The sequence below is a fragment of the Pan paniscus genome, chromosome 22 (assembly GCF_029289425.2).
Source record: "Pan paniscus chromosome 22, NHGRI_mPanPan1-v2.0_pri, whole genome shotgun sequence".
In the NCBI taxonomy this organism is placed as follows: domain Eukaryota; kingdom Metazoa; phylum Chordata; class Mammalia; order Primates; family Hominidae; genus Pan; species Pan paniscus.
Genome location: NC_073271.2, coordinates 29,365,136 through 29,393,117, shown reverse-complemented (window position 1 = coordinate 29,393,117; position 27,982 = coordinate 29,365,136). Strand labels below are relative to the sequence as shown.

General features: G+C 44.5%; 3 protein-coding genes across 8 annotated transcripts in view; 1 reads left to right on the top strand and 2 right to left on the bottom strand.

Moving 5' to 3' along the window:
* The window catches only part of IL10RB (interleukin 10 receptor subunit beta), a 43,432-nt gene extending 29,680 nt beyond the window's left edge, over nucleotides 1–13,752 (bottom strand). For 2 of the 4 annotated variants that reach the window (XM_034948197.3, XM_003823989.6), the window contains exons 1-3: nucleotides 13,202–13,379; nucleotides 11,223–11,346; nucleotides 2,985–3,142 (exon numbers count right to left, since the gene is read on the bottom strand). In XM_034948197.3, coding sequence (XP_034804088.3) covers nucleotides 2,985–3,142; nucleotides 11,223–11,346; nucleotides 13,202–13,250 — 331 coding nt within the window. In that variant the 5' untranslated portion in view covers nucleotides 13,251–13,379. The other 2 variants (XM_008977705.5, XM_008977704.5) reach the window with 2 other exon arrangements.
* Nucleotides 13,514–14,139, top strand: LOC130541119 (uncharacterized). Its single transcript, XM_057300952.2, has 2 exons — nucleotides 13,514–13,653; nucleotides 13,814–14,139. Exons 1-2 carry the CDS (start codon nucleotides 13,566–13,568, stop codon nucleotides 14,137–14,139), a joined length of 414 nt encoding a protein of 137 aa, XP_057156935.2. The 5' UTR covers nucleotides 13,514–13,565.
* IFNAR2 (interferon alpha and beta receptor subunit 2) overlaps nucleotides 14,022–27,982 on the bottom strand; it is a 35,642-nt gene continuing 21,681 nt past the window's right edge. For 2 of the 3 annotated variants that reach the window (XM_034948193.3, XM_034948194.3), the window contains exons 7-9: nucleotides 26,867–27,035; nucleotides 18,970–19,100; nucleotides 14,022–16,915 (exon numbers count right to left, since the gene is read on the bottom strand). In XM_034948193.3, the coding sequence (XP_034804084.1) occupies nucleotides 16,205–16,915; nucleotides 18,970–19,100; nucleotides 26,867–27,035 (1,011 nt within the window). In that variant the 3' untranslated portion in view covers nucleotides 14,022–16,204. Of the gene's footprint in view, nucleotides 16,916–16,951; nucleotides 17,150–18,969; nucleotides 19,101–26,866; nucleotides 27,036–27,982 lie in introns of those variants that run through there. The other variant, XM_034948195.3, reaches the window with a different exon arrangement.

Below are 27,982 nucleotides of genomic sequence, written 5' to 3'. Positions count from 1 at the left end.
AAGAACAAGCAAAATGACAATCAAAAATCACATTTTAAAAACTTCAACATTAATTTTTCATAACCATGCAGAACAATTAGTCCACGGAAGTACACTGCTTTGATATACTATTGTCATGACATTGATTGACATGGCTAAGAAGGATAGTTGGATTTAGTTTCTTTTAAAAAATCTGATAATCTTTGTCTTTCTTAATGAAGTTTAGTCCACTTATGTTTATTGTGGTTTCTGATACATTTGGAATTATTCCAGCTACATTATTTTGTATTTTCTATAAGGATTTCTTTTTAAATTTCTATTTTATGTTTTTGGTGTCTTCTCCTCTTTTATTCCTGCTTTTTGTTGGCTTGAATTTTATTTCCTTTTTCAGGATGGAAGCTACAGATGGCATCTCTATTATTTTTAGTGGCCACCTTTACATGTTTAACATATATAATTAACCATATATATTTCCAACAATGTCTAAAGCTGTTTCCCTTCTGAATGCTCTTTTACTAGATATTCATGTGGCTGGCTCCTTCACTTCATTTGGGTCTCTGCTCAAATGCTACTTCCTCAGAGAGACTGTATCTTACCATTCTATGTAGAAGCGCAGCTCCCATTACTTTCTGTCCTATTGCCTTGCTTCAGTCTTCTTAAGAACCATAGTCACTACCTGTCATGTAATATGTATCTATTTATTTATTATCTGTATTCCTGATTAGCACATATATGCTCCATGAGGTATTTTGTCTCGTTCATTGTTGTAGCTTCAGTGCTCAGAATGCAGCTGTTACACAGATGTACTCAATAATAACTATAGAATGATTCATAAATGGTTCCAGGCAATCATGGTGTTTGAGTTATGTCCTGTATTCTTCTTTGGCTGCTGTTACTTTTTCAGGGCTGTTAATGGACCTGCTTCTATCATTCTAAAGTGCTCGTCTGAAAACCAGACAAGAAAACTTGTTGGAATACTTTGCCAAAGCAAGTATAAATAGGTTATGCATGATGCCTGGAAACACTTTCCTATCACTAAAATACATAGACTTCAAGAGGCAAATCTCCAATATTGGGTAGTAGTTGCTAAGAGCACAGAAGCAAGAGCCTGGGTCTGAATCCTTGCTCAGCCACTCATGACCTGTATGACTTTTTGACAAGCTGCTTAACCGTGTTGTACCTAGGCTCTAAAGGGAACTTCCGTGGATGGGAGCTAACAGAATTTGGGACAACTTAGGACCTGGTAAGCCAGTTAGCAATTATAGGAGCAAAAACTTGTACTTTTAACTATTGTGAAACTTACTTTTCCGTTCATCTTTCCTTTGTTTTTGTAAAGGTACCATTAGAAAATATAATCTAACTTTGATAATTTATGATTCCAAAAGTAAGACGTTTTTACCCAGGCTTGGGATGGAATTGGGAAAGGGAAGAAAGGCATCCTAGCCTCATTCTCTACCAGGGAGGATGTAACTGTGGGGGTCATGGGGGTCCAGAGCAGGGACTGGCATAAAGACCACTCCCCATATAGAGACAGTTCTTTTTTTGAGATAAGACTTCACTCTGGTCACCCAGGCTGCTGGAGTGCAGTGGTGTGATAATGGCTCACTGCAGCCTTGAATTCCCAGGCTCAGGTGACTCTCCCACCTCACCTCCCAAGTAGCTGGGAGTACAAGCACACTCCACCATGCCTGGCTAATTTTTTTTTTTTTTTTTTTTTGGTATTTTTTTTGTTTTTTGTAGAGACAGGGTTTCACCATGTTGCCCAGGCTGGTCTTAAATTCCTGGGCTCAAGGACAAGCGTGGTGGTTCATGTCTGTAATCCCAGCACTTTGGGAGGCTGAGGCAGGTGGATCACTTAAGGTCAGGAGTTCAAGACCAGCCTGGCCAACATGGTGAGACCCCGTCTCTACTAAAATTACAAAAAAATTTAGCTGGGCATAGTGACAGGCACTTGAAGTCCCAGCTACTCAGGAGGCTGAGGCACAAGAATCATTTGAACCCTGGAGGCAGTTTGCAGTGATCTGAGATTGCGCCACTGCACTTCAGCCTGGGTGTCAGAGTGAGACTTTGTCTCAGAAAAAAAAAAAAAAAAAGAAAGAAAGAAAAAAAGAAAATTCCTGGGCTCAAGTGATCCACCACCTCAGCCTCCCAAAGTGTTGGGATTATAGACGTGAGCCACCATGCCTAGCCAGAGACAATTCTTTTAGTGCTTTTCTCTATGTGAGTTTTGAAGGGCTGTATGTGAATTTTGTGAATCAGGTTCTTTTAACCTCTAATCTTCTTTACTCTCTCAATTGCTAATATATGGTTTAATTAGTTTTCAATTCCTGATATTCTAAATATGCTCATCTCATATTTAGGGGACTCTGGTGGTCACCATGATCCTCCAAATCTAACCTGGGAACAATATATATATATTTTTTTGAGACCAAGTCTCACTCTATTGCCCAGGCTGGTGTGCAGTGGCGTGATCTCGGCTCACTGCAATCTCCGCCCAACCTGGGAACAATTTTTGATGCTGACCAACCAGTCTGACCCAACCCACCTGCCATCAGCCCTATCCCTCCCTCTGTCCTTCGCTCTGGGCAAGCTGGCTGTCTGCATCAGATTTTCCATCTCTACACCTGCCTTCATTCTTTTGCCTATCACGTTATATTTCTTTGTTTAAGTCATAATTCCATACTGACTTTCTCCCAGAAAATTCACCACAAGAATCCTTCCAGAACTTCTCCTCAACAGCACGGGCCCCAACATAGTCACATCCTTGAGGCATTGAAGGTGTTAGATTTATATTTAATTGTTGCATTGATGATATGCCTATCTTTTTCTGTCTCTCCCATGAATTCTTTAGGGATACAACTCTCTTTATTATATTCCTTAAGCTCCTTGTGCAAGGCCATCCATTTGTGGGCCCTCAAAGAATTCTTGTTGATGGACCAACCAATGTGGAAAAAAACAAGGCAAGATGATGACATTACAAAAAAAGGGAAAACAAAATGGCTTACTGTCATCCACAGGACAGAAGGTGATGTTTACCCAGTCTGAATGCTCATCTGCAAATTCAGCCCTGACTCTCAAGGTGTGGTCACCATACTTGGAAAGACTTGAGAAATCACATTCCGTCAAGGTAGTATTCATGCATTTATCTTGGAATATCCTATAACTACACAATCAAAAAGATAGGTCAATCAGGAGAGTTCTAGCTTCAGTCTCCCTGAGGCTGACTGGTACTTAATTTGGAGGGGTGGGGCGCAGGAGTGGAAACTGTGTTAAACATAGAAATACGTGTCTTCAAAACAGAACTTCTCAGAGACTTGAACATCTTAATGACTACGTGCCTCTCCAAGGGGTTGAGTATTCAGCATACTTGACCAAGAAAGCTTGCTTCCTTGATTACGTATTTTTGAAAACAGGGGCATGTGATTTATGAGACATTGATTTACAAAAATTTACCAAAATAAAGATATTACAATGATTTTCAATAAAGTCATGTGCTGCATAATGACATTTCGGTAGATGACAGACCACATATACAACGGTGATGCCCTAAGATAATGATACTGTATTTTTACTGTACCTTTTCTATGTTTAAATACATTTAGATGTACACATACCTCATTTTATTGTGATTTGCTTTACTGTACTTCACAGATATTGCATTTTACAAATCGAAGGTCTGCAGCAACCCTGCATTGAGCAAGTCTATTGGTGCCATTTTTCCAACAGCACATGCTCACTTCATGTCTTTATGTCACATTTTGGTAATTCTCGCAATATTTCAAAACTTTTCATCATGATTATATGTGTTATGGTGATCTGTGATCAGTGATCTTTGATGTTACTGTTGTAATTGTTTTGGGGTACCATGAACCACACCTATATAAGACAGTGAAATTAATCAATAGATGTTGTGAGTGTTCTGACTTCTCCACCCACTGGCCACTCTCCTGCCTCTCTCCTTCTCCTCGGGCATCCCTATTCCAAAAGCTGCAAAGGATTAAGCTTAGTGAGGAAGGCATATTGCAGGCCACAACAGGCCCCTTGGGCCAAACAGTTAGCCAAGTTGTGAATGCAAAGGAAAAGTTGTTGAAGGAAATTTAAAGTGCTACTCCAGTGAACACATTAATAATAAGAAAGTAAAACAGCCTTATTGATAATATGCAGAAAGTCTCAGTGGTCTGGATAGAAGATCAAACCAGCCACACCATTCCCTTAAGCCAAAGTCTAATCCACAGCAAGACCCTAACACTCCAATTCTGTGAAGGCTTAAAGAGGTGAGGAAGCTGCAGAAGAAAAGTTGGGGCTGGGTGTGGTGGCTCACGCCTGTAATCCCAGCACTTTGTGAGGCTGAGGTGGGCGGATCATCAGGTCAGGAGTTCAAGACCAGCCTGACCAACATGGTGAAACCCCCATCTCTACTAAAAATACAAAAAAATTAGCCGGGCTTGGTGGCATGCACCTGTAATCTCAGCTACTCAGGAGGCTGAGGCAGGAGAATCACTTGAACCCGGGAGGCAGAGGTTGCAATAAGCCGAGATTGTGTCACTGTATTCCAGCTTGGGCAACAGAGCGAGACTCCATCTCAAAAAAAAAAAAAAAAAAAGAAAAGTTGGAAGTTAGCAGAGGTTGGTTCATAAGGTTTAAGGACAGAAGCCATCTCCATAATATAAAAGTGCAAGGTGAAGCAGCAAGTGCCGATGTAGAAGCTGCAGCAAGTTATCCAGAAGATCTAGCTAAAATCTAGCTAAAATGATGAAGGTGGATACTCTAAACAACAGATTTTTAATGTAGATGAAACAATCTTCTATTAAGATGTCATCTAGGACTTTCATAGTTACAGAGGAGAAGTCAATGCCTGGCTTCAAAGCTTCAAAGAACAGGCTGACTCTTGTTAAGGGCTAATGTAGCTGGTGACTTTAAGTTGAAGCCAACACTGGATTACCATTTTGAAAATCAGAGAGCTCTTAAGAATTATGCCAAATCTACTCTGCCTGTGCTCTACAAATGGAGCAACAAAGCCTGGAGGACGGCACATCTGTTTACAGCATGGTTTACTGAATATTTTAAGCCCAGCATTAAGACCTACTGCTCAGGATAAAAAGTTTTCTCTCAAAATATTACCTCTCATTGACAATGTACCTGGTTCCCCAAGAACTCTGATGGAGATTTAAAAGGAAATTAATGCTGTTTTCATGCCTGCTAACACAACATCCATTCTGTAGCCCATGGGTCAAGGAGTTATTTCGACTTTCAAATCTTATTATTTAAGAAATATATTTTGAAGCTGGGCACAGTGGCTCATGCCTGTAATCTGAGCACTTTGGGAGGCCAAGGCGGGCAAATCACTTGAGGTCAGGAGTTCGAGACCAGCCTGGCCAACATGGTGAAACCCTGACTTTACTAAAAAAAAAAATACAAAAATTAGCCTGGTGTGGTGTCACTACTTGGGAAGCTGAGGCAGGAGAATCACTTGAACCTGGGAGGTGGAGGCAGCAGTGATCTGAGATCATACCACTGCACTTCAGCCTGGGCAACAGACTGAGACTCCATCTTAAAAAATAAAATAAAATGAGATAAAATAAAATAAAGAAATATATTTTGTAAAGTTATAGCTGCCATAGATAGTGATTTCTCTGATGGATCTGGGCAAGGTAAATTGAAAACCTCCCAGAAAGGATTCACCATTCAAAATGCCATTAAGAACATTGGTGATTCATAGGAGGAGGTCAAAATATAACATTAACAGGGGTTTGGAAGAAGCTGATTCCAACCCTCATAGATTACTTTAAGGGGTTCAAGACTTCAGTGGAGGAAGTAACTGCAGATGTGGTGAAAACAGCAAGATAACTAGAATTAGAAGCGGAACCCGAAGATGCGACTGAATTGCTCCAATCTCATGATAAAAGTTGAACAGATGAAGAGTTGTTTCTAATGAGTGAGCAAAGAAAGTGGTTTCTTGAGATGGAATTTATTCCTGGTGAAGATGCTATGAACATTGTTGAAATGACAACAAAGGATTTAGAATATTACGTAAACTTAGTTGATAGCAGGGTTTGAAAGGATTCCAATTTTGAAAGTTCTTCTGTGAGTAAAATGCTACCGAACAGCATCTCATGCTACAGAGAAATCTGTCATGAAAGGAAGAGTTAATTGATGCAGCAGACTTCATTGTCATCTTATTTCAAGAAATTGTCACAGTCACTGCAACTCAGCAACCACTACCCTGATCAGTCAGCAGCCATCCATATCAAGGCAAGATGCTCCACGAGCAAAAGGATTATGACTTGCTGAAGGCTCTGATGATTGCTAGCATTTTTCAGCAAGTAAATATTTTAAAATTAAGCTGTGCACATTTTTTTAGACATAATGCTATCGCACACTTAATGGACTACAGTATAAACATAATTTTTAGATGCACCAGGAAACAAAAAAATTCATGTGACTCACTCTATTGTGGTTTTAGCTTTATTGTGTTAGTCTGGAACCAAAACTGCCTTATCTCTGTGATATGCCTGTATACAAATACCATTGTGTTACGATTGCCTACAGCACTCAGTACAGTAACATGCTGTACAGGTTTACAGCCTGGGGCAATAGGCTAAACCACATAGCCTAGGTGTATACGAGGCTACACCATCTAGGTTTGTGCAAGTACACTGCATGACGTTCACACAGCAAAACTGTCTAATGATGCATTTCTCAGAATCTACCCCAGTTGTTAAGTGACCCGTGACTGTCCTGTCCTATAAATGACTATCATTGCAATTACTCTGGAAAAATTATAAAACAATTCATCAGTCTCAGTCAGAACACCAGCCCCGACAGCAACCGCTAAAGGGAACATGACAGAAAGTGAAGTGGAAGAAAAGAGATGACATTTGGACATGCCTGTTGGATGCTAGGGAAATACAATCTCCTGAATCTAAGCTCGCAACAGCCAAGGAGGTGTAATTGGCTCCACGTGATCAAAGGAAGCCCAGGCTCTCATCCTGCAAAAAGTGAGGAGCTGGCCCGGCTCAGTGGCTCACGCCTATAATCCCAGCACTCTGGGAGGCCGAGGCAGAGGATCACTTGAGCCCAGGAGTTTGAGAACAGCCTGGACAACGTGGTGAGTCCTTGTCTCTATAAAAAATAAAAAAATTATTTGGGTATGGTGGCATGCGCCTGTAGTCCCAGCTACTCAGTAGGCTAAGGAGGGAAGCTCGCTTGAGCCTGGGAGGTGGAGGCTGCAGTGAGGCGTGATTGCACCACTGCACTCCAGCCTGGGCAACAGAGTGACACTGTCTCAAAAAATTTAATTTAATTTAATTTAAAAATTTATAAAATAAAATAAAAAAGTGAGGAGCTATCTGATTGGTCCCCCAAGGCATCTTCTGGTGCCAAAACCAATTTGGTTGCTCCCAGAAGTGATGATGAAAGTGATGGTGATAAAAATAACAACAGCCAACATTTATTAAGTACACAGGGGTCAGGCGTGGAGAGCCTAAGAAATCTGCCCAACTGAACTCAGATCTGTTTGACTTCATAGTCTAAGGTAGCACATCACATCTCACAGCATTCTTAGTGAAACCTAGAAAAATCCCTTGCAAAAAGTAGATAGAGATCATTGGGATCATGCTATTTTTTCACTTAATATACCACAAATATTTGTCAATCAACCATTTCTTCACGGCTGCTTAACATCCCATCATTTGGAAAATCCAGCGGTCATTTCATTAAGGGGGTTTTCTCACATGTGGCCATATTTTTTTTCCTCCCTACCTTCTTTCTTCCCTTCCGCCTTCCTTCTTTCCAACTCAAGTCCAGCTAATTAAAAAAAAAAAATTGTAGAGACAAGGGGCTGCTATGTTGCCCAGGCTGGTCTTGAACTCCTGGCCTCAAATGATTATCCTACCTTGGCCCCCCAAAGTACTGGGATTACTGGCCCATTTCCTTCTTTTAAACTAATGCATCAATTGTCCAGCATGTGCAGTATTTCAAAAGTTGTTTTGCAATAACGTCTTTTTCACTAGGTTTTTTTTTTTTTTTGAGATGGAGTCTCACTCTGTCACCCAGGCTGGAGTGCAATGGTGCAATCTCAGCTTGCTGCAACCTCTGCCTCCTGGGTTCAAGTGATTCTCCTGCCTCAGCCTTCTGAGTAGCTGGGACTACAGGTATGCACCACCATGCCCGGCTAATTTTGTATTTTTAGTAAAGATGGGGTTTTGCCATGTTGGTAAGGCTGGTCTCGAACTCCTGATCTCAGGTGATCCACCCACCTCGGCCTCCCAAAGTGCTGGGATTACGGGCATGAGCCACCGCGCCTGGCCTTCACTAGGTTATTTTTATTGCATGTACAAATACTTCTCCCCGCATTAAATAGGTAATATGACCCATTCCTCATATTTACATCTAATTGTTTTGGATGTTTTTATATTAAAATCACCAGTACATCCTCTGAAGTGCCCCCTGCTCTGGACGCCCTGCCCCAATGCATGCAAACAACAGAGAGTTTGTGCTGTGCAATTGCTCATGCTAAACTCTAAACAACTCTTTTGTAGAGCCACATGAGGCAATCACATCTTTAGGGATCAAATATCTTCCCCAAGGACACGGCCAGCACATATTTTGTTTTCTCCAGCACATGCCATACTCACTCTGTAGTTCCACGCGGGGGAGACCTGGAACCCAGGTGTGGATACCCTCATGAAGTCACTTCATGAAGTCATTGGGATCGCTAACATAAAAGATAAACATGCAAAGCCAAGTGCCTCGACTATAATGGCAAAAAAGCATGGCATGGGCTGGGTGTGGTAGCTCACGCCTGTAATCCCAGCTCTTTGGGAGACTGAGGCAGGTGGATCACTTGAGGCCAGGAGTTCAAGACCAGCTCGGCCAACATGGTGAAACCCCATCTCTGCTAGAAGTACAAAAATCAGTTGGGCACGGTGGCATGCGCTTGTAGTCCCAGCTACTCAGGAGGCTGAGGCAGGAGAATCGCTTGAACCCAGGAGGTGGAGGCTGCAGTGAGCAGAGGTCGTACCACTGCACTCCAGCCTTGGTGACAGAGTGAGACCCTGTCTCAAAGAAAAAAAAAAAAGGCTGGGCGCGGTGGCTCACGCCTGTAATCCCAGCACTTTGGGAAGCCAAGGCGGGTGGATCACGAGGTCAGGAGATCAAGACCATCCTGGGTAACACAGTGAAACAGTGTCTCTACTAAAAAATACAAAAAATTAGCTGGGCGTGGTGGCGGGCGCCTGTAGTCCCAGCTACTCGGGAGGCTGAGGCAGGAGAATGGCGTGAACCCGGGAGGCGGAGGTTGCAGTGAGCTGAGATCGCACCACTGCACTCCAGCCTGGGCAACAGAGCGAGACTCCGTCTCAAAAAAAAAAAAAAGAAAAACAAACAAACAAACCCAAAAGCACAGCACAGAACAAGAAAAACAAACTACAGGGAGACAGACAGACAGAGAAGAAATTTAATTTTCCACAGTAAAATCTCTGTGGCTATTCAGACTGAGTAGAGAAAGCACAGAAAGCAAATGATAAAGCCAATCAGTACTAGAAAATGCACATCAGGAAAAAAATTAATTATAGAGTATGCCCTCCTTCAATCCTTGGGACAGCTGACAGTACTGGACTATGGACTGTAAATTAGATACAAGTATTTTATGAATGTAAAAGTTCCTGAGCTTCTCACTGTACTATGTGATGTAAGAGATTATCCTTGTTCTTGTGAAATACACAGTGAAATATTACAGCACAAAGGGCATGAGAGAGAGAGAGGAAGGGAGAGAATGTGACCAACATTAAAAATTGGTGAACCTGGGCCGGGCGTGGTGGCTCACGCCTGTAATCCCAGCACTTCGGGAAGCCGGGGTGGGTGGATCATGAGGTCAGGAGATAGTGACCATCCTGGCTAACACGGTGAAACCCCGTCTCTACTAAAAATACAAAAAATTAGCTGGGCATGGTGGTGGGAGCCTGTAGTCCCATCTACTCGGGAGGCTGAGGCAGGAGAATGGCGTGAACCTGAGAGGCAGAGGTTGCAGTGAGCCGAGATCGCGCCACTGCACTCCAGCCTGGGTGACAGAGCGAGACTCCGTCTCATAAAAAAAAGAAAAAAAAAAATTGGTGAATCTGATTGTAGGCTATCTGGAAATTCTTTGTATTCTACTTAAAATTTTGAAATGTTCTGTTAGTCTGGAATTATTTTGAACTAAAAGTTAAAAAACAAAAGCCAGCAATGCACAGACGAGGACTATCTTATTCATCTTTCTACTTCTTCTCTGATGTAGCAGGCCTTGGGGATTTTTGTGAAATGACAGCTGGATCTGGGAACAAATTTCCTCCTGCCTCACTGAAGGACTTGTCTATCTTCGTATGTTTCTGAGTCACGTAGAAAGCAGGTGTGTTGGCTTGTCAGCCTTGGGCCTCCTGCTGCTGTTTGCGCCTGGCCTAAAGGTGTGTCACCTGCAGTCCAGCATGTGGCGTATGGTGGCAGGCTGCCAAGGGAGTGCTGGCACTGACTTCCTTCACCAGGCATAGGGAAACACTGACAGGCAGGAGAGGTAGAGGGCGTTCAGATCACCGCTGAGATGACCGTCTAGGGTGACACTCACTCTTCCTTCACAGCCCCTGCTGTTGTCAGAGAATGGGGTTTTTAACAGTCAGTAGCTGTCTTACTTTTAATTTCAGGATGGAACCACGGAGAAACTGAGCACTCATTATGCAAATTATGTGCATCGCGCATGGCACTGGGGCATGATGTTATAATCCATTGGAGGGGAACAGGTGATATATGGTAGCAAGGGGCTTCCTGACCGCTTTGCATATCTCAGTTTCTTGGGTAGCATCCACTCAACATTGTTGACTTCCAGCAATACTACTCATACCTAGAGATGACAGCAGTGGTATTTTTCTTTTAAAATATATCAACTGTGACAAACAAGCTGGGATGGGCACAGCATGAGGTTACCACTATGGCTGATTATATCTACATACGCATGATAAAATGTCTGTATCTGCCAGCAGCCCTGTGATTAACAGTCAAATCGTCAACCATCACAACTAGAAAACCTAAAAGAGAAAAGGTGGCCACGAGAATTTCCCAGACAGAAAAAGCCTGGCAGGGAGGCTCCCTGAGGGTTGTCACAGTCACACGGTGACCGTAGTCAGACTCCCTTCCTCCTGTGGCCCAACCCAGTGACCAGCCCAGGGCTGGCTCCTCCGGTGCGTTCCTGCCAATAGTGAGGCCAGACCCACCTTAGGTACTGAGCTGTGAAAGTCAGTTTCCCTTTGGCAAAAGCAGGTGACTCCCACTGTAGAATGTTCTTGAAATTAACAGAATTCATTCTGACATTTTCGGGAGGTGGTACCATTCCCAATGCTATGAAAATAAGACAAAAACATTTACAACCTTTTTCCTCAAAACAGATGCCCATGAAAAAGCCCACATCCAGCACTTGGTTCTCCTCTATGGCTCCATGTCTTCAAAGGCCACGTGGGTGAGGGAGGGAGAGACAGGCTGGCTGTGCTGAGGAGTCTAGATTTTCTTTGAACAGCCGTGAGGAGAAATTTCTGGAGGGGCAGGAGTAAAATGGGGACAGACAAAGGAGCCTTGGATTTGTGTGGTGGCAGAAAGCTATGAGGGGGTAGGGTGGGCACATGGATTTCAGATATATTTCCAGACGTAAAAACAAACTGGAGACTTCCTGATACATTTGATGCATAAAAGCTGAGGTCAATGTCCATTTTGGGCTTAAGCAGCTGGTGCCCCGATTGGAGCTCAGCTGGGGAACTCACGAGTCCCATTTGAGCTGCATTAGGTTGGAGATGCTGGAGAGAGGCTGAAGTAGGAATGTCAGGGAGACAGCCAGATGAATGAGCCCAGAGGTCACACCAAGAACAGATGTGGGCTAGAGACAGAAATTATTTTCAAACCTTTTAATAGAAAATTCGAAACCTGGCCAGGCATGGTGGCTCGCGCCTGTAATCCCAGCTCTTTGGGAGGCCGAGGAAGGTGAATCACCTGAGGTCAGGAGTTCGAGACCAGCCTGGCCAACATGGCGAAACCCCATCTCCAATAAAAATACAAAAATTAGCCAGGCGTAGTGGCACACACCTGTAATTCCAGCTACTCGGGAGGCTGAGGGAGGAAAATCGCTTGAACCCAGGAGGCGGAGGTGGCAGTGAGGCAAGATCAAGCCACTGCACTCCAGCCTGGGCCACAGCAACAGAGCAAAACGCTGTCTCAAAAAAAAAAAAAAAAAAAAAAGGAAGAAGAAAGAAAGAAAAGAAAATTTGAAACCTACATGCAAGTAGAAAAGTAGAAGACTATAATAAACCACCACCCATCACCCAACTGGTACCAAGAGAGATATAAATGTGCGAGTCATGGGCCTATAGCCCGTGTTTAATGCCAGGGTTTGGCTGAAATCCCCCAAAGGAACAGTGCCAGGGAAGGAGAGAAAAGGCCTTGGGCATCACAATTAGCTACATAGAAACCTGACAGAGCAGGAGGGTCCCAAGCAGAGACAGCCTGACAGGGCGGGAAACCGGAGGGGGATCCCGGAAGGCCAGGGAAGAGTTCATGAGAAAGGAAGGAGGTGACCATGGTGTTATTGGAACCTAGGCAGTCAATTTAGAGGACAGAAAAGGTTTCAATGGATTTAGGTTTAGAAGCCATGGAGCTGGGGCGCTGGGGGACAGAATCCAGATTTCAGGGTGCTCGGGCCTGAACCGGAAGGAGGGGAGGTGCAGCGGGTGATGGGAGGCACATCTGTAGGGAGGGCTGGTACTGAGGGGGCAGACTTGGGGTCAGGGAGGGCTGTCAGGGCACTCGGGGACTGGTGGGGGCCTCCACTTGAAATGATAGTCTCCAGAAGGGTCAGATGACAGCCACGGTGGGATCTTGGGTCTTTTGGGGAAGCTACTTTATTTAGACGCCCGCCAGCAGAGAGCTGCAGGAGGACAGGGAGTCAAAAGACGCCGGGAGTCTCCCCCTGAGTTTAGGGCCCAGACGGTCTGTAATCTGGGCGCGGATGGGGCTTTCTCCTGTTACAGAATCGACGGCAGCAGCAGCCTAGTTGCGTCTCAGCAGCCGGCCGTGGCGTTTGCATCTTCTCTCCCGAGGCCCCGATGGCTCTTAAGTCACTTGCAGGGCGCCCAGAGATGGGATCAGGGGCGGCATCTCGCGGGGCCTCCCGGTTCCCAAGCGCGCCCCCTCCCCGCGGACCCCTCACCTGACACCAGCAGGCAGCCACCCAACCAGCTCCCAAGGCTCCACGCCATGGACGGACGCTGGGGGTTCCGCGGCTTCCTCCAAGCACACGACCCCCGCCCGCGCCCGGGAGAGCTTGTCCGCGGTGGCTTCCGGGAACCAGCGGAGATGGGCGGGGCGGGGTGGGGAGGGGCCGGGCGACCGGGCTCCCACCCCGCTGCAGGCCCCGCCCACCAGCCCGGGTCCGCCCGCGAGGCGCGGGGCACAGGCTTGGCAGATGCACACGAGGAAGAGGAAGGGATCCTCGCAAGCTTTGAAAGGCGCCGTCAAGTCAAATAAATAAATGCCCTACAACACCAACCCAGGACTGAGATCTGGATGCTGGAATGACGGTGGTGGTGGTGGCTTTCAGTATTCCCCAGGTTTTGTCCGGAGCACCGGCACGCCCTCTCTTGAAGTCCGCTCTCCGCACAGGTGAGTTAAAAGCACTTCAGCAGCAAATCCAGTTTGAGGGTCTTCTTTACCCTTCTCCCCAGGGATACACAACACAAAACCAAGTCCTCTTTACGCAAATAACTAGTTTCTTTCAGAGACTACTAAGAAAGCGTTAATTTCCTCTTTTTAACTTGATTAGTGGTTAGACGGGAAAATCCGGAGCTGTCCAGTGTCTTGGGTAATGCACGGCATCGCCTGATGTCTGACGCTAGTCAAGCAGAGGGAAGTGAATGCGCCCTAGGCCCCTGCAGGCCACCAAGAAGAGCTAGAGGGAGTTGGTGCAATCCTAGAGATGCCGGCAGGTGCACCAATCTGTGGCACACGTACGCTCTCCAATGGAAGACAACTCAAGACCACACCAAGTTTGTATTAAAAAAGTACTGTTGTGTTACTTTTTACCAACCTCCAATCATTATACAAAATGTTAAAAAATACACAAACACACACACACACTCACAGCCATAGAGGTTATCGCAAAAGATCAACCCAGAATCTTTCAGAATACGACAGATGCACTGAGAAGGCAGATAAATTGATTCCATATACAAAAGGCCTCTTTCCTATGGAATTTCATTAGATTAAATAAGGTGTTCCCTCCTCACAGCCTCCTTTTGAGCAATCATATAATCTATTTAAAGTCCTTGAACTATAACTTGTATAATTTTTAGTTTTCCCCCTTTGAAGGGGCCTAAGAGAAAGGTTTGAGAAACCAGCTCTTGAGGGGGGCAGGGGTGAGGGGTAAGAAGGTCCTGTGCCTTTCATTCATCCTGGGAGCTTCTCAGGATTGCAGCATTTCCACCTGAGTGTTCATTCTTGTACATTTTCTCATCTTTCTCCTGGGTTCCTAGGATCTTGGAGATTACCTAGTCCAATCCTTTTATTTCAGAAACAAAAAACCTGAGGCTCAGAAAGGCTAAGTCAAATGCCTAGGGTCACACAGGGAAACTGTGGGAGTTGGATCCCTGAGTCCCAGTCCTTAAACTGGTTGCTACATGACATTCTAGAGCCTCTCCCCACCAACCCCCTTTTAAAAGACAGGGTCTGGTTCTGTCACCCAGGCTGAAGTGCAGTGACATGATCTTGGCTCACTGCAACCTCCGCTTCCTGGGCTCAAGCCATTCTCCCACCTCAGCCTCCCAAGTAGCTGGGACAACAGGCACATGCCACTACGCCCAGTTAATTTTTCTAATTTTGTTTTGTAGAGACAGATTTGCCATGTTGCCCAGGCTGGTCTCGAATTACTGGCCTCAAAGCGATACGCCTGCTTAGGCATCCCAAAGTGCTGGGGTTACCGGCAGGAGCAATTGCTCCGGGTCAGACTTCTCTTCCCCCGCCCACACCCCCCCAACCCGGCCTAGATCCACAGGCACTGTAATCACAGCTGACACACTTGACTCGGAATCAGCATAGAGAGCACTCTGAAAATTGTCAAATAGGGTCCCTGAAACTTGTACACCATACTTCTCCTGAAGATCTTGAAGCATCTTTGTGTTTGCTTTTTTTTTTTTAACTTAAAATATGGCATTCAGGTTTTATCCCTCTCCCCGACGCCATGTTTCCTTTCTGTATTAGTCACACACGTGATCCTAAAGTCTGTCTTCCCCACTTTAACTGGGGAGGGCTGGACAAGGTGGAATTCCAATTGCAGGAGACAGGATGTGACATGGGTGAGGTAGGTGCCCAAGGCTCACCGACTGAAACTCCGATGGCTCTTCCCTGTTTCCTTGTGCAGGGCCCCCCTTCTCTCCACTGCTCACCTGGCTCTCCTCCTCCCTTCCTGCCTGCTTTGCAGCTCTTGCTACTATTTTCCTTTTCTTTCCCTGCTCCCACCCTGGCCCAATTTATTTCACAGAAATATCACAGGGCCAGCCAGGCACAGCGGCTCACCCCTGTAATCCCAGCACTTTACGAGGCTGAGGAAGGCAGATCACTTGAGGTCAGGAGTTTGAGACCAGCCTGGCCAACATGGTAAAATCCTGTCTCTACTAAAAATACAAAAATTTGCTAGGCATGGTGGCAGGCGCCTGTAATCCCAGCTACTTGCGAGGGAGGCTGAGGCAGGAGAATCACTTGAACCTGGGAGGCGGATGTTGCAGTGAGCCAAGATCACACCATTGCGCTCCAGCTTGGGCGACAGAACGAGACTCTGTCTCAAAAAAAAAAAAAAAAAAAAAAAAAGAAAGAAAAGAAGTATCATAGGATCCTGGACCACCTCTGAAACCGTGGGGAACCCTGCTCCCTGGTAAACATGATACAGAAACATCCTAAGTGCATTAGTGTAAAGGAAAGGTGCATACGTGCTTCCTTCAAAGTGCACCACTTTGAATATGTAAACAATGTACTGAATGATACTATGGTCCCCATACTGGGAATGTGCATAGGTGATGTCACCTGGAAGAAGGGAACACTCTACAGTTTCCTCCTCCTTCCCTTGGAGAACATTTGCAGACGGTAAGGCAGCAAGTTAGGATGCAGGGACAGAGAACCCTGTAGGTGCTTGTCTGTCCAAGTTCATTCAATAGTTTTGGAGTCATCTCATTATATAACCATCCCCAAGGTCAACATCTGACTCAGAAGTGTCACTTTGATCAGATGGAGCATCTTCGGACCACAGGCCCTCTGAAGAGGGGCTGGGAAAGGTTGGCTGTGTCCCTTCCCCGCTGGCCAGCAAATGGTTTGATTGCACATTATCAGGATCCTCTGGGTCAACCATCTCTTCCAGATGAGACGATAGCATCAGAGGGGCTTCTTCTAAGTCGTCACTGTCCTCGTCATCAAGAACTCTCAAAAACACAGAGTTTAAATCCACATTGAAGGTAATTCTGCCCCCAGACCCCTCCGTGGAGCTGTAGTCCTCTTCGGGAAAAGGGTCCTGGAGTGGACTCTTTCTCCTCTCACAGGGCCCACTCAAGAGTTCCAACTGCTGAGGGCTGTCCTTTGGCATCGTGGGGAGCTCCACATCAACCTCAGGCAGGTCAGGCTCCTCCTCGGACTCCGGGTCTATCAACTGGGATTCTGTAGAGGTGGCAGAGGCCTGACCCAGAGGCCTGACAGTCAGTCCATGCATGGTATAGCCACCGCCACTTGTCCTGGGCGCTGCCTCAGTATCGCTATCACTTTCATCATCATAATTATAATCCCACACTTTCTTCTTTCTGTTGATGTAAATGACCTCCACCATATCCATGGCTTCCAACGGTGGCAGGTTAGGAAATGGCCAGGCTAAAAAGTTATGAAAATTCTTAAAAAAAAAAAAAAAAAAGAGAGAGAGTCCATATCAGCTGTAACTGTTTGCTCTTTATTTTCTACATAATAAAACTTAATCACTGGGGCACAGGGATGCACGCTTGTAATCCCAGCTACTGGGGAAGCTTAGGCAGGACGATTGTTTGAGCTCAGGAGTTTCAGACTGTAGTGCATTATGACTGCGCCTGTGAATAGCCACTGCACTCCAGCCCTTAGCGAGACCTTGCCTCTAAAAAAATAAAAAATAAACTTAATGAGATTGAATGATGATGCAGTTGATGATGATAACAGCAATAATAACAGCTAACAGTTACACCATGCTTACTATATGCTGGGCATGACTCTTGGTGCTTTATATATAATTTACCTTTCCCTTGCAACTGCTCTATGAGGTATGCTTACTATTCTTTTTTTTTTTTTTTTTTGAGACGGAGTCTCGCCCTGTTGCCCAGGCTGGAGTGCAGTAGTGCGGTCTTGGCTCACTGCAACCTCCACCTCCCAGGTTCAAGCAATTCTCTGCCTCAGCCTCCTGAGTAGCTGGGATTACAGGCGCCCGCCACTATGCCCGGCAAATTTTTGTATTTTTAGTAGAGAAGGGGTTTCACCATGTTGGCCAGGCTGGTCTTGAACTCCCGACCTCGTGATCTACCTGTCTTGGCCTCCCAAAGTGCTGGGTTTATACGCGTGGCCACCGCGCCTGGCCAGGCTTACTATTCTTATGCCCACTTTACAGATGAGAAAATGAGGTGCAGAAGTTAAGAAACTTGCTCAAGGTTTGTGACTAGTGAGTGGGAGCAGCTGCCTTTCAAACCAGGCAGGCTGCTGGCCACATAGACTATGTTCTTACTCCTCTTAACTTCCTCTCCTTTGGCTGCTTCTTTATATTTTTAAGATATTTATATATTTTTAGAGCTAGGGTCTCACTCTGTAACCGAAGCTGGAGTGCAGTGGCGCAATCACAGCTCACTGCAGCCTCCACCTCCTGGGCTCAAGCAATCCTCTCACCACATCCTCCTGAGTAGCTGAGACCACAGGCATGTGCCACCACGCCTGGCTAATTTATTTTTATTTTCTCTAAGACAAGGTTTCCTTATATTGCCCAGGCTGGTCTCAAACTCCTGGGCTCAAATGATCCACCCGCCTCAGCCTCCCAAAGTGCTGAGATTACAGGCGTGAGCCACTGTGCCTAGTCCTTTTTAAATCTTTTTATAGGATAAATCCACTTTGAGTATATGTTCCACTGACATAATCCAAAACAAAAAGACGATCCATATAAAAATGTTTATTGTACTATTCATCATGACCAAAGAAAAGAAAAGGAAAAGAAATCCAAATGCCCTTTAGCTGAGAAATGGTTAAATGAAAAATGGTATGTTAATAATAATGAAATTCTACCTGATCATTATAAATTATGTGATGAAGTATAAAAACAAAACAAAACAAAACATTGCTGAGTGCAGTGGCTCACACCTGTAATCCCACAACTTTGGGAGGCCAAGGCAGGTGGATCACTTGAAGTCAGGAGTTCAAGACCAGCCTGGCCAACATAGCAAAACCCCATCTCTACTAAAAATGCAAAAATTAGCCAGGTGTGGTAGCACACGCCTGTAGTCCCAGCTACTTGAGAGGCTGAGGCACGAGAATTGCTTGAGCCTAGGAGGCAGAGGTTACAGTCAGCTGAGATCACGCCACTGTACTCCAGCCTGGGTGACAGAGTGAGACTGTCTCAAAAAAAAAAAAAAAAAAAAAGGAAAGAAAACATAAAATGCACAGATACACTTACAACTGCACATGTATATATATGTAACTAACCTGCACATTGTGCATATGTACCCTAAAACTTAAAAGTATAATAAAAACAAAAACAAAACAAAAACCCTGCAAAATATACATTTATAGATATGGAAAAGAACTCAGAGTGAGAAAGCATTTTGGTGTTTACAGAAAATGAGATTTTCTTCTGTGAAAATATTTATATAAATACAAATTCTTAAGTTAAAATAAAAAACAAAGATAGAAAAAACAAAACAAAACAAAAAAACTACCTACCAAGACTTTGGGGAGGCTGTTTCTTAAGCATATATAACCAATCCATTTCAGTGTCACTATGGTGCTTGTCAAGACCAATGCTATCAAAAACACAGTAATTATTCCTCCTATTTTGGCAGATTCTGCTGATTCTGTTGATGAAAAATTAAATGAGTTTATTTCAAAAAATGCAATAAACAATTGCAGATGGAAATAAATGTACATTGGCCTGGTGTTACAAGATGATCAAGAAACCAAAGATTTGAAAAAAGTTTTATATTGAGAAATACCAGAGACTGGAGAATAATCTAAGTGTGCATTTTTTAAACAATAAAATAGACTTAGCTTTTAAAAGTAAAATTTCCTTCAGTTTATGTTCTATAACTGCACTGTACAGTGGAGTAGCCACTGGCTGCAGCTGGCTGAATTTAAATGATTAAAATTAAACAGAATTAAGAGCTCGGTCTCTCAGTCACATGAAACACATCTCAAACGTTCGGTAGCCACACTGGTTAGCATGCGCTGCGGGCAGGAAGAAGTGGGGAAGGAAAGTTTGCTTGAAAACAACCAACTGGGTCATTCTGAGGCTGGACTTTAGCCACGCTGGGGCCACAAGTCAGGGCTCTGCAGAACCTGCCTTGCTCTATTAACAGTTCCCCTTAGTTTCTCATCAAAATTCCTTTTGGAAAATTTCAGCTTTTTGACTGACCATAGTTATTTTCCTGAAGTGCGACCGGACTGAAAAATCAGTAGTTATATCACTAAGGCTCTCTTGCACTTCCAGAAAGGTCTTCATTAGTATTAATCCTCGAACTACAGCCTCAGGCAAAAATAGATAGAGGGGAGAAAAAAGGAAATCAAAATGGATTATGTACTCTAAGTCTTCCAGAAGGTTAAGGAATGAATAGAAAGAAGTTCAGTAAAAACCCTTGATAGTTCAGTAAAAACACTGTTAGATAGCACAGGGTTCAAGAATCCACTCTCACCTCCATCAAGAGTGTGAAGGATTGGATTGTCATATCAATGACAGTTCCAGAATCAGATCTAGCCACAGAGGCACGCCTTTAGGATACAAAATTCTGACATGTATAGCGTTTACATTCTTGAAAGGGGTACTGTAAACCAAAGTGATTTCACTGGTGAAGGAATGGCATAATACAGAGATTGTGACTCATGTACCCATCCAACTTGCATATAGCAGCTACAAAGCACTCTATGTCCAAACCAAATTGTGTAAATTGTAGTTAATATGCTAGGATAATATTCCTCAATTTGGGGTATTCTCATGAGTCTGAGAATTCTTTAGGAGAACTTAGAATTTTTCTTTGTTTTCAGCTTGATGATAATCTAAAAAATACAAATCTCACTTGGGGTCATGACAATTATACATGCATGCTATTTTTAAATATTCATATTTGAAAAGAGATGAATCCCATCAATGTTCTGACTCAGAAAGGAGAAGCTGTGATTGAATGTTACTGCTGTTAACTATCTTCTTCATGAAAGATGGACCAGATCAACCCATCTTGGGAAGGAGAGACCAGGTCGTGTCTTAAAAATTTGGCCTTGGACAAACCTGTCTGTCTCTGGATTCACTGTGGAGATATTTTAAGCAAAAAATAAGAAACCTCACAAGCAGAGGGCTGAACTGAGCAACGGGGTTGGTAATATCTGATCACAATGATCTTTAATGGAAAAGATAAAGAACTTTATGAAAAGACTGGCGATGACTAACATCAGTCTCTTATAGTTCCTCCTGTACTTACCTCTCTGGAACAAGTAAGACCGCCTCTCCCCTGGGTGACTGCAGTAATCAGCCCAGGGGTCACCTGGCTCCCACTTCAAGGCATGTGGATGTTCCCTTTACATCCCAAGTCAGATCACGGAGAGCAACCTGCTCACAACCCTCTGAGGGCCCCCATCTCTTGCAACGGCTTCTAAGTTCTATGTCATTCAGGCTCCTCCATCTTTTCTGACCCGAACTGTTACTATTCTTCCCTCGTTCAGTTCACTCCTGCCGTGCCGTGCCAGGCATATCCTGCCTCGGGGACTTGGCACTTGCTGAACCCCGCATATGGAACTCCTTCCCCTGATAGGTCTGCATGACTCACTCCCTCACCTTGTGTTTGTTTCCCATTGCCACCGTAACAAATGATGCAAAGTTAGTGTCATAAAACAATATAAATATATTATATTAATAGTTCTGGAGATCAGAAATCCAAAACGGGTTTCACTGGGATAAAAAATATCAAGATGTTGGCGGGACTGAACTCCTTATGGAGGCTCTAGGGGAAAACCCATTTCTTTGCCTTTCCCAGCTTCTAGAGGCCACTTGCATTCCTTTGCTCATGGCCCCCTCCTTCATCCTCACTTTGCGACCTCTGCTGCTGCTGTGAGAGCTCCTTCTCTGCCTCTGAGTCTCCTGCTTCTCTTTTTGTTGAGACACAGTCTTGCTCTGTAGCCCAGGCTGGAGTACAGTGGTACCATCTTGGCTCACTGCAACCTCCACCTCCCAGGTTCAAGAGATTCTCCTGCCTCAGCCTCCCAAGTAGCTGGGACTCCAGACGCATGCCACCACGCCTGGCTAATTTTTGTATTTTTAGTAGAGATGGGGTTTTACCACGTTGGCTAGGCTGAACTCGAACTCCTGACCTCAGGTGATTCACCTGGCTCGGCCCCCCAAAGTGCTGGAATTACAGGCATGAGCCACTGCGCCCAGCCAAGATCTTCAATTTCATCACACCCACAAGCCCCTTTGGCATAGAGGTTAGCCTGTTCACATATCTGGGATTAGGATGTAGACATCTTTGGGGGCCATTATTCTGCTTACCACATCTCCCTTGGGTCTTTATTCAAATGCTACCTTCTCAGGAAGGCCATCTGTGGCCATCTGTGGTGGATGCTGTGGGTGGCCTGCCCATGTCCCCTTTTCCAGTCAGTGCACACCCACTACTGCTGCCGCACGTGTCTGCTGATCTCTCTCAGAGCTGATCCTTCTCTAAGTGAAAGGTGAGGCCAGCTGGACTTCCTGGGTGGAGTGGGGACTTAGGGAACTTTCTTGTCTTACAAGAGGATTGTAAAACACACCAGTCAGGGACTTTCCTGTCTCACAAGAGGATTGTAAAATGCACAAGTCAGCACTCTGTAAAACGCACCAATCAGCACTCTAAAACGCACCAATCAGCGCTCTGTAAAATGCACCAATCAGCAGGATCCTAAAAGTAGCCAATCACGAGGAGGACTGAAAAAAGGGCACTCTGATAGGACAGAAAGGAACATGGGAAGGGACAATAAGGGAATAAAAGCTGGCCACCTCCAGCCAGCAGTGGCAACCCGCTCAGGTCCCCTTCCAGGGTGTGAAAGCTTTGTCCTTTTGCTCTTCACAATAAACCATGCTATTGCTCACTCTTTGGGTCTGTGCCATCTTTAAGAGCTGTTAACACTCACCAGGAAGGTCTGCGGCTCCATTCTTGAAGTCAGTGAGACCACGAACCCATTGGCAGGAACCAACTCCGGACACATAAGGAACTGCCCTTGCCCAAAAGGGGGCTGCCTCATCTGGAGGCCATGCCATAGATCACCACCAGTAACTGACTGGCTGCTGACTTGAGGATACGGTTCACGCTTCCGAGAACCCCTTGGGATCAGGCTCAGCTGAGAGCCACATGCCTGCTTAATTTCTCTCTCCCTGTACCTACCTGTTTCCTCTTTCCCCTTCTCCTAAGATGCCCCCACCAATAAATCACACTTGAATATGAATTCACATCCCAGGCTCTGCTTCTAGCAAATGCAAATAAAGACACTATCCTATTAAAAACAGCAACCTGCTCTCCTCAACCTGACATCCCCCTCACCTCCTTTCCCGCATAATTTTTTTCCATGGTACTTACTTAACATACTGTCTATTTTACATGTTGATCTTGTTTATTCTGTCTCCTACTGCAATGTAAGCTCCACAAGGTGAGAAGTTTTTAATCTGTTTTGTTCACTGCTAAATCCTCAATATCCAGAAAAGAATCTGGCTCATAACAGGCCCCCAATAAACATTTGTCAAATGAATGAATAGAGCTTTTCCTTAGGGCCTTAATATTAATAAAAGAGACAAACAATTAGTTTTAGGGCTTGACAAGGGGAAGGTGTTTCTCCAGATCTCTGGGCTAAAATCCCCCCATATCAGTCTGCCCTAGGATTGGGTCACAGTGCTTACTGCTGAGCCTATGTTAATGCTGGTCTCAGGCTATCCTTCCAAGACCCCTCACCATCCAAACCTGTCTGGTTTCTGAGTTTGGCTGGTTGAGGGCACGTCAGATGGCAAGCAGATAGTGACAGAGGCCACGTTATCTGAACCTATTTGCTTCCTGAGTTTCAAACAAGAATTTGACATCAGGTACAGTATTTGGATAATTAAAGAGAGCGGTACTTGACCTATCTTGGGTAATAATCAAAGAATGAGGGCTGACTTGATGTGCAACATGACGCATTCACGCCAAGTAAAAATGGAATGACCTGAGAGGATGTTGTTACATGAACATCTCTTAGTAGGTGAAATGGAAAAGAGTCAGGGGAGAAAGTGAGTCATCACAGAATTCATCAACCTCCAAGGAGCTTGTGCCTTCTCATCAGCAACACGTTCACCTTGGAACTGGGGACTGAGTTTCAATAAACCACCATCTGTCTGCCAGGTCACTAATTTCAGTTTTTATTGTCTATAAGAGTTTCGTTGGTATGTAAGATCAATGATATAATAAAATATACATATATATCCAGTCTTTGTCCCTAGTTCCTGGAGCAGAGCTTCAAAAACCTGTGGAATTTCCTGAACGTTAGGAGTGTCTTTTGTTAACAAGCCCCTTTTAGGGGCCATATATGAGTTTATGCTTGTGAGGTGATGGGGCAGGGTGTGGATAGCTTCAGGATGAGGGCTGGTCCCTAGAAAAACTAACCACATGATCAGACGGTTGGAACTTCCAGCTCCCCCATTTGACCTCTATCCAAGGAGGGGAGTGGGCTGGAGACTGAGTTCAATCCTGCAGCCAGTAATTTAACCAGTCACACATACATAATGAAATCCAATACAAACTGTGAACACCAAGGGTTGGGGAGTCCCCAAATTCATGAACATATGAATGTACAGAGAGGGTGGTACACCCTGACTCCCCAGGGACAGAAGCTCCTGCACTTGGGACCCTTTCAGACCTTGTCCTGTGCACCTCTTCAATGGCTGTCCATCAATTCCTTTATAATAAAATGGTAATCATAAGCCATAACACTTTCCTGAGTTCTGTGAGTCGTTTTAGCAAATTATCAAACCTAAAGGGAGGTCATGGGAACTCCTGAATTTGTAGCCAAGTCAGATGGAAGTGCAGGGAACCTTGTCACCCATGACTTGTGGCTGGCATCTGAAGTGGGGGCAGGCAGTTTTGTGGGACTGAGCCTTTAACCTGTGGGGTCTGTGCTAACCTGGGGTAGTATCAGAAATGAATGGAATCATTGGACAACTAGTTAGTGTCAGATAGCTGGTGTTAGAACAAAGACATGCACATTTATTTTGGATGTATATTTTTGAAAGAGCTATAGTCAGAATCTATATGCAGTTTTAAGTTTGCCTGTATTTGCTGACATAAAAATAACTTACGCTAAAGGTGTTTGACATGTTTTTTCCTTTAGAACCAGCCTGTGCATCATCTGGTCTTGAGGAACACTACAGAATCAAATCATACTGCCCTGTAGTGAATCCAACACAGAGCACCGTTATGTGCCAGGCAACGTTCCGTGGCTCACTTCATTCACAAGTGACCATATCACTTTGTCAATGAAAAGAGCCAAAGTCAGTAACATACTTGAAGAGATTCAGTCTGAGTCAAATATGAGTGACCAATGGCCCATGACACAGCCCCAGGAGATCCCGAGAACCCTTGGTCAGGGTGCAGCTTGGTTTTACACATTTTAGGGAGACATAAGGCATCAATCAATGCATGTAAGATGTACACTGGTTCAATCTGGAAAGGTGGGACAACTCGAAGTGGGGGGGCTTCCAGGTCATAGGTAGATTCAAAGATTTTCTGATTAAAAACTTGGAATTAATAAAAGGAAGCATCTGGGTTAAGACAAAGGGTTGCGGAGGCCACGGTTCCTATTACGCAGATGAAGCCTCTGGTAGCAGGCTTCAGAGAGAACAGACTGTAAATGTTTCTTACCGGACTTAAAAAAGTGCCAGACTCTTAGTGAATTCTCTCTTGGATCAGGAAGAACACCTGGACTGGGAAGGGGGTTCTTTATAGAAAGCAGATTTTCCCTGCAAGAGACAGCTTTGCAGGGCCATTTCAAAATATGTCAAAGAAATGTATTTTGGGGTAAAACACTTTGGTTTCTTTTAGGGCCTGCTATCCATCATGCTGGTATTAGTGCTACAAAGCATCTTTTTGTCAGTCTTAAGGTTTCTGTTTTAATATTAGTGCTGGCCAGCTGTGCCTGAATTCCAAAGGTAGGAAGGTCCAGTGAGGCACGTCTGGACCACTCATTCCCATCATGGCCTGAACTAGTGTTTCAGGTTTACTTTACTTTACTCGGCCCTTGGCTGAGAGGAGGGATCCATTCAGTTGGTTGGGGGGGCTTAGAATTTTATTTTGGTTTACAACTAAAGTAATTTCTTTATAGATCCTACCTTATTTTTATTCTGGTAAATCAGAACATTAAAGATACTTCCATTGGTGTCAGAGGCATTTGAGTCAGAGCAACTCCATCTTGAGCTGGGTAAAATGGGGCTGGGACCTATCGGGCTGCATTCCCAGACAGTCTAGGCATTGTAACTTACAGGATGAGATAGGGGGTTGGCACAAGATACCGTTGGTAAAGACCTTGCTGATAAAACAGATTGCAGTAAAGCCGGCCAAAACCCACCAAAACCAAGATGGTCGTCCTCACTGCCACACTCTCACCAGCACCATGAGTTTACAAATGCCATGGCAATGTGAGGAAGTTACCCTACATGGTCTAAAAAGGGGAGGCATGAATAATCCACCCCTTGTTTAGCATATCATCAAGAAATAATCATAAAAATGGGCAACCAGCAGCCCTCGGGGCTGCTCTATCTATAGAGTAGTCATTCTTTACTCCTTTACTTTCCTAATAAACTTGCTTTCACTTTACGGACTCGCTCTGAATTCTTTCTTGCGCAAGATCCAAGAACCCTCTCTTGGGGTATGGATTGGGACCTCTTTCCCCTAACATTGCGGTTGGGACATTTAGAAGGGCTTCTTTGAGGGAGACTTGCATAGCTTCTCACTTTTGGTAAAACAGGTGGAAACTTGGCTACTTCCTGAGAAAACAATCAGCAGGGAGTTCCGAGGCTTCATTGTTCTCACTCCAAAGGGGAAGAAGGTTTGGGATCACACTGTTTACTGTTCTGATGTCTGTGTAACAGAAAGGTGTTCAGCCTTCATCAGTGATTTTCTCGTACACCCTGGCAAGGGTTCCTTTCATCTATGAGCGAGAGCTGATGCCAGATCACATCCATGAACTGCACCCAACCTCGCTGCTTCCGCCTTTTCACCCCTTAATGCCACTGTATACCACTGTCTCAAGCAACTCCACCTCTTCTGGCATTTGGCTTCAGCAATGGCCACACAAAGGGCACACAGCGCTGAATTTAATCCTGACTCCCTGAAATAAAAGCGTTTCCATTTCAAGATTTCTGATCTCATCGAGTAGTATCTGATTGTTTTTTGGTATGACAACATAAAAGTGACTCTACCAGATCATACACACGAACCAACAGAAAACATCTCTGTGAGGTGCTTACTGGAAGAAAGACCTTTAGTGCTCCATGAATTCTTTTCAGATTCTTTTCTTTAAATAGGCTTGCCCTCAGAGTAAAAGCATGAATACTCAAAACATGAATTTAAAAAAATGAACATACCTGATTCCTGGCCAGGTGGAAGGAGGGTGCATTTTAAGGGAGACTTTATTACTGCTTGCTCATCACTGTGCTCTAAATAAACAGATACACAGTAGTTCGTGTTTGGAATTAACTTGTCAATGATATAGGTGAAATTTCCACTCAGGTTCCCTTTTATTTCGGGTTTATGCTGTAAACATAAGCAAAAAATCAGTAAGACTGAGAATTTCATTTACAGGCAGGCCTTAATCTCTTTTGGGATTTGTCTTCAAATCTCAAACAGGGTTAGATTTATCACAGGCTTGGTAAGAAAAAGGATTTATAAGTCATCTGGAGCAAGTAATTTATCAGAAAACTACACCTACATGCACTTTTAATATACACCTGCACACATACATATTTTATAACCATGACATCTAGTCTAGCGCCTTCATTTTACAAATGAGATAAAAGTCTTCAAAGACGAATGAAAGTCTCTGTGACGTCATTTTTACAAGATTATCTTCTCTCATGGACAGTGTGTGTCTACTTTACACTTGAGAAAGTGCCTTCATAAACATTAACCCTTTTGACTTTCAAAACAGTCTGCAAAATAGGCATTACCTCCATTCAACGGATGAGAAAACTGTAGCTCAGTGTGGCTAAGTAACTTCTCCAAGGTCACAGAGCTTGTCTGTGACAAAACTGACTGATGTCTAGTTTCTCATCTTCTCCCTTTATCAATAGACAGATATAGATAGATAGATAGATAGATAGATAGATAGATAAGATAGATAGATAGATAGATAGATAGATAGATGGATGGATGGGGTCTCACTCTGTTGCCCAGGCTGGAGTGCAGTGGCATGATCTTGGCTCACTGTAACCTCCACCTCCTGGGTTCAAGAGATTCTCTTGCCTCAGTCTCCTGAGTAGCTGGGATTACAGATGCCTGCCACCATGCCTGGCTAATTTTTGTATTTTTAGCAGAGATGGGGTTTCACCACGTTGGCCACGCTAGTCTTGAACTCCTGACCGCAAGCGATCTGCCTGCCTTGGCCTTCCAAAGTGCTGGGATTACAGGCGTGAGCCACTGTGCCCAGCCATCTCCCTTTAAACACCTTGCCTCTTCTTTCCTGTAGTTGCATTTCACTTCAG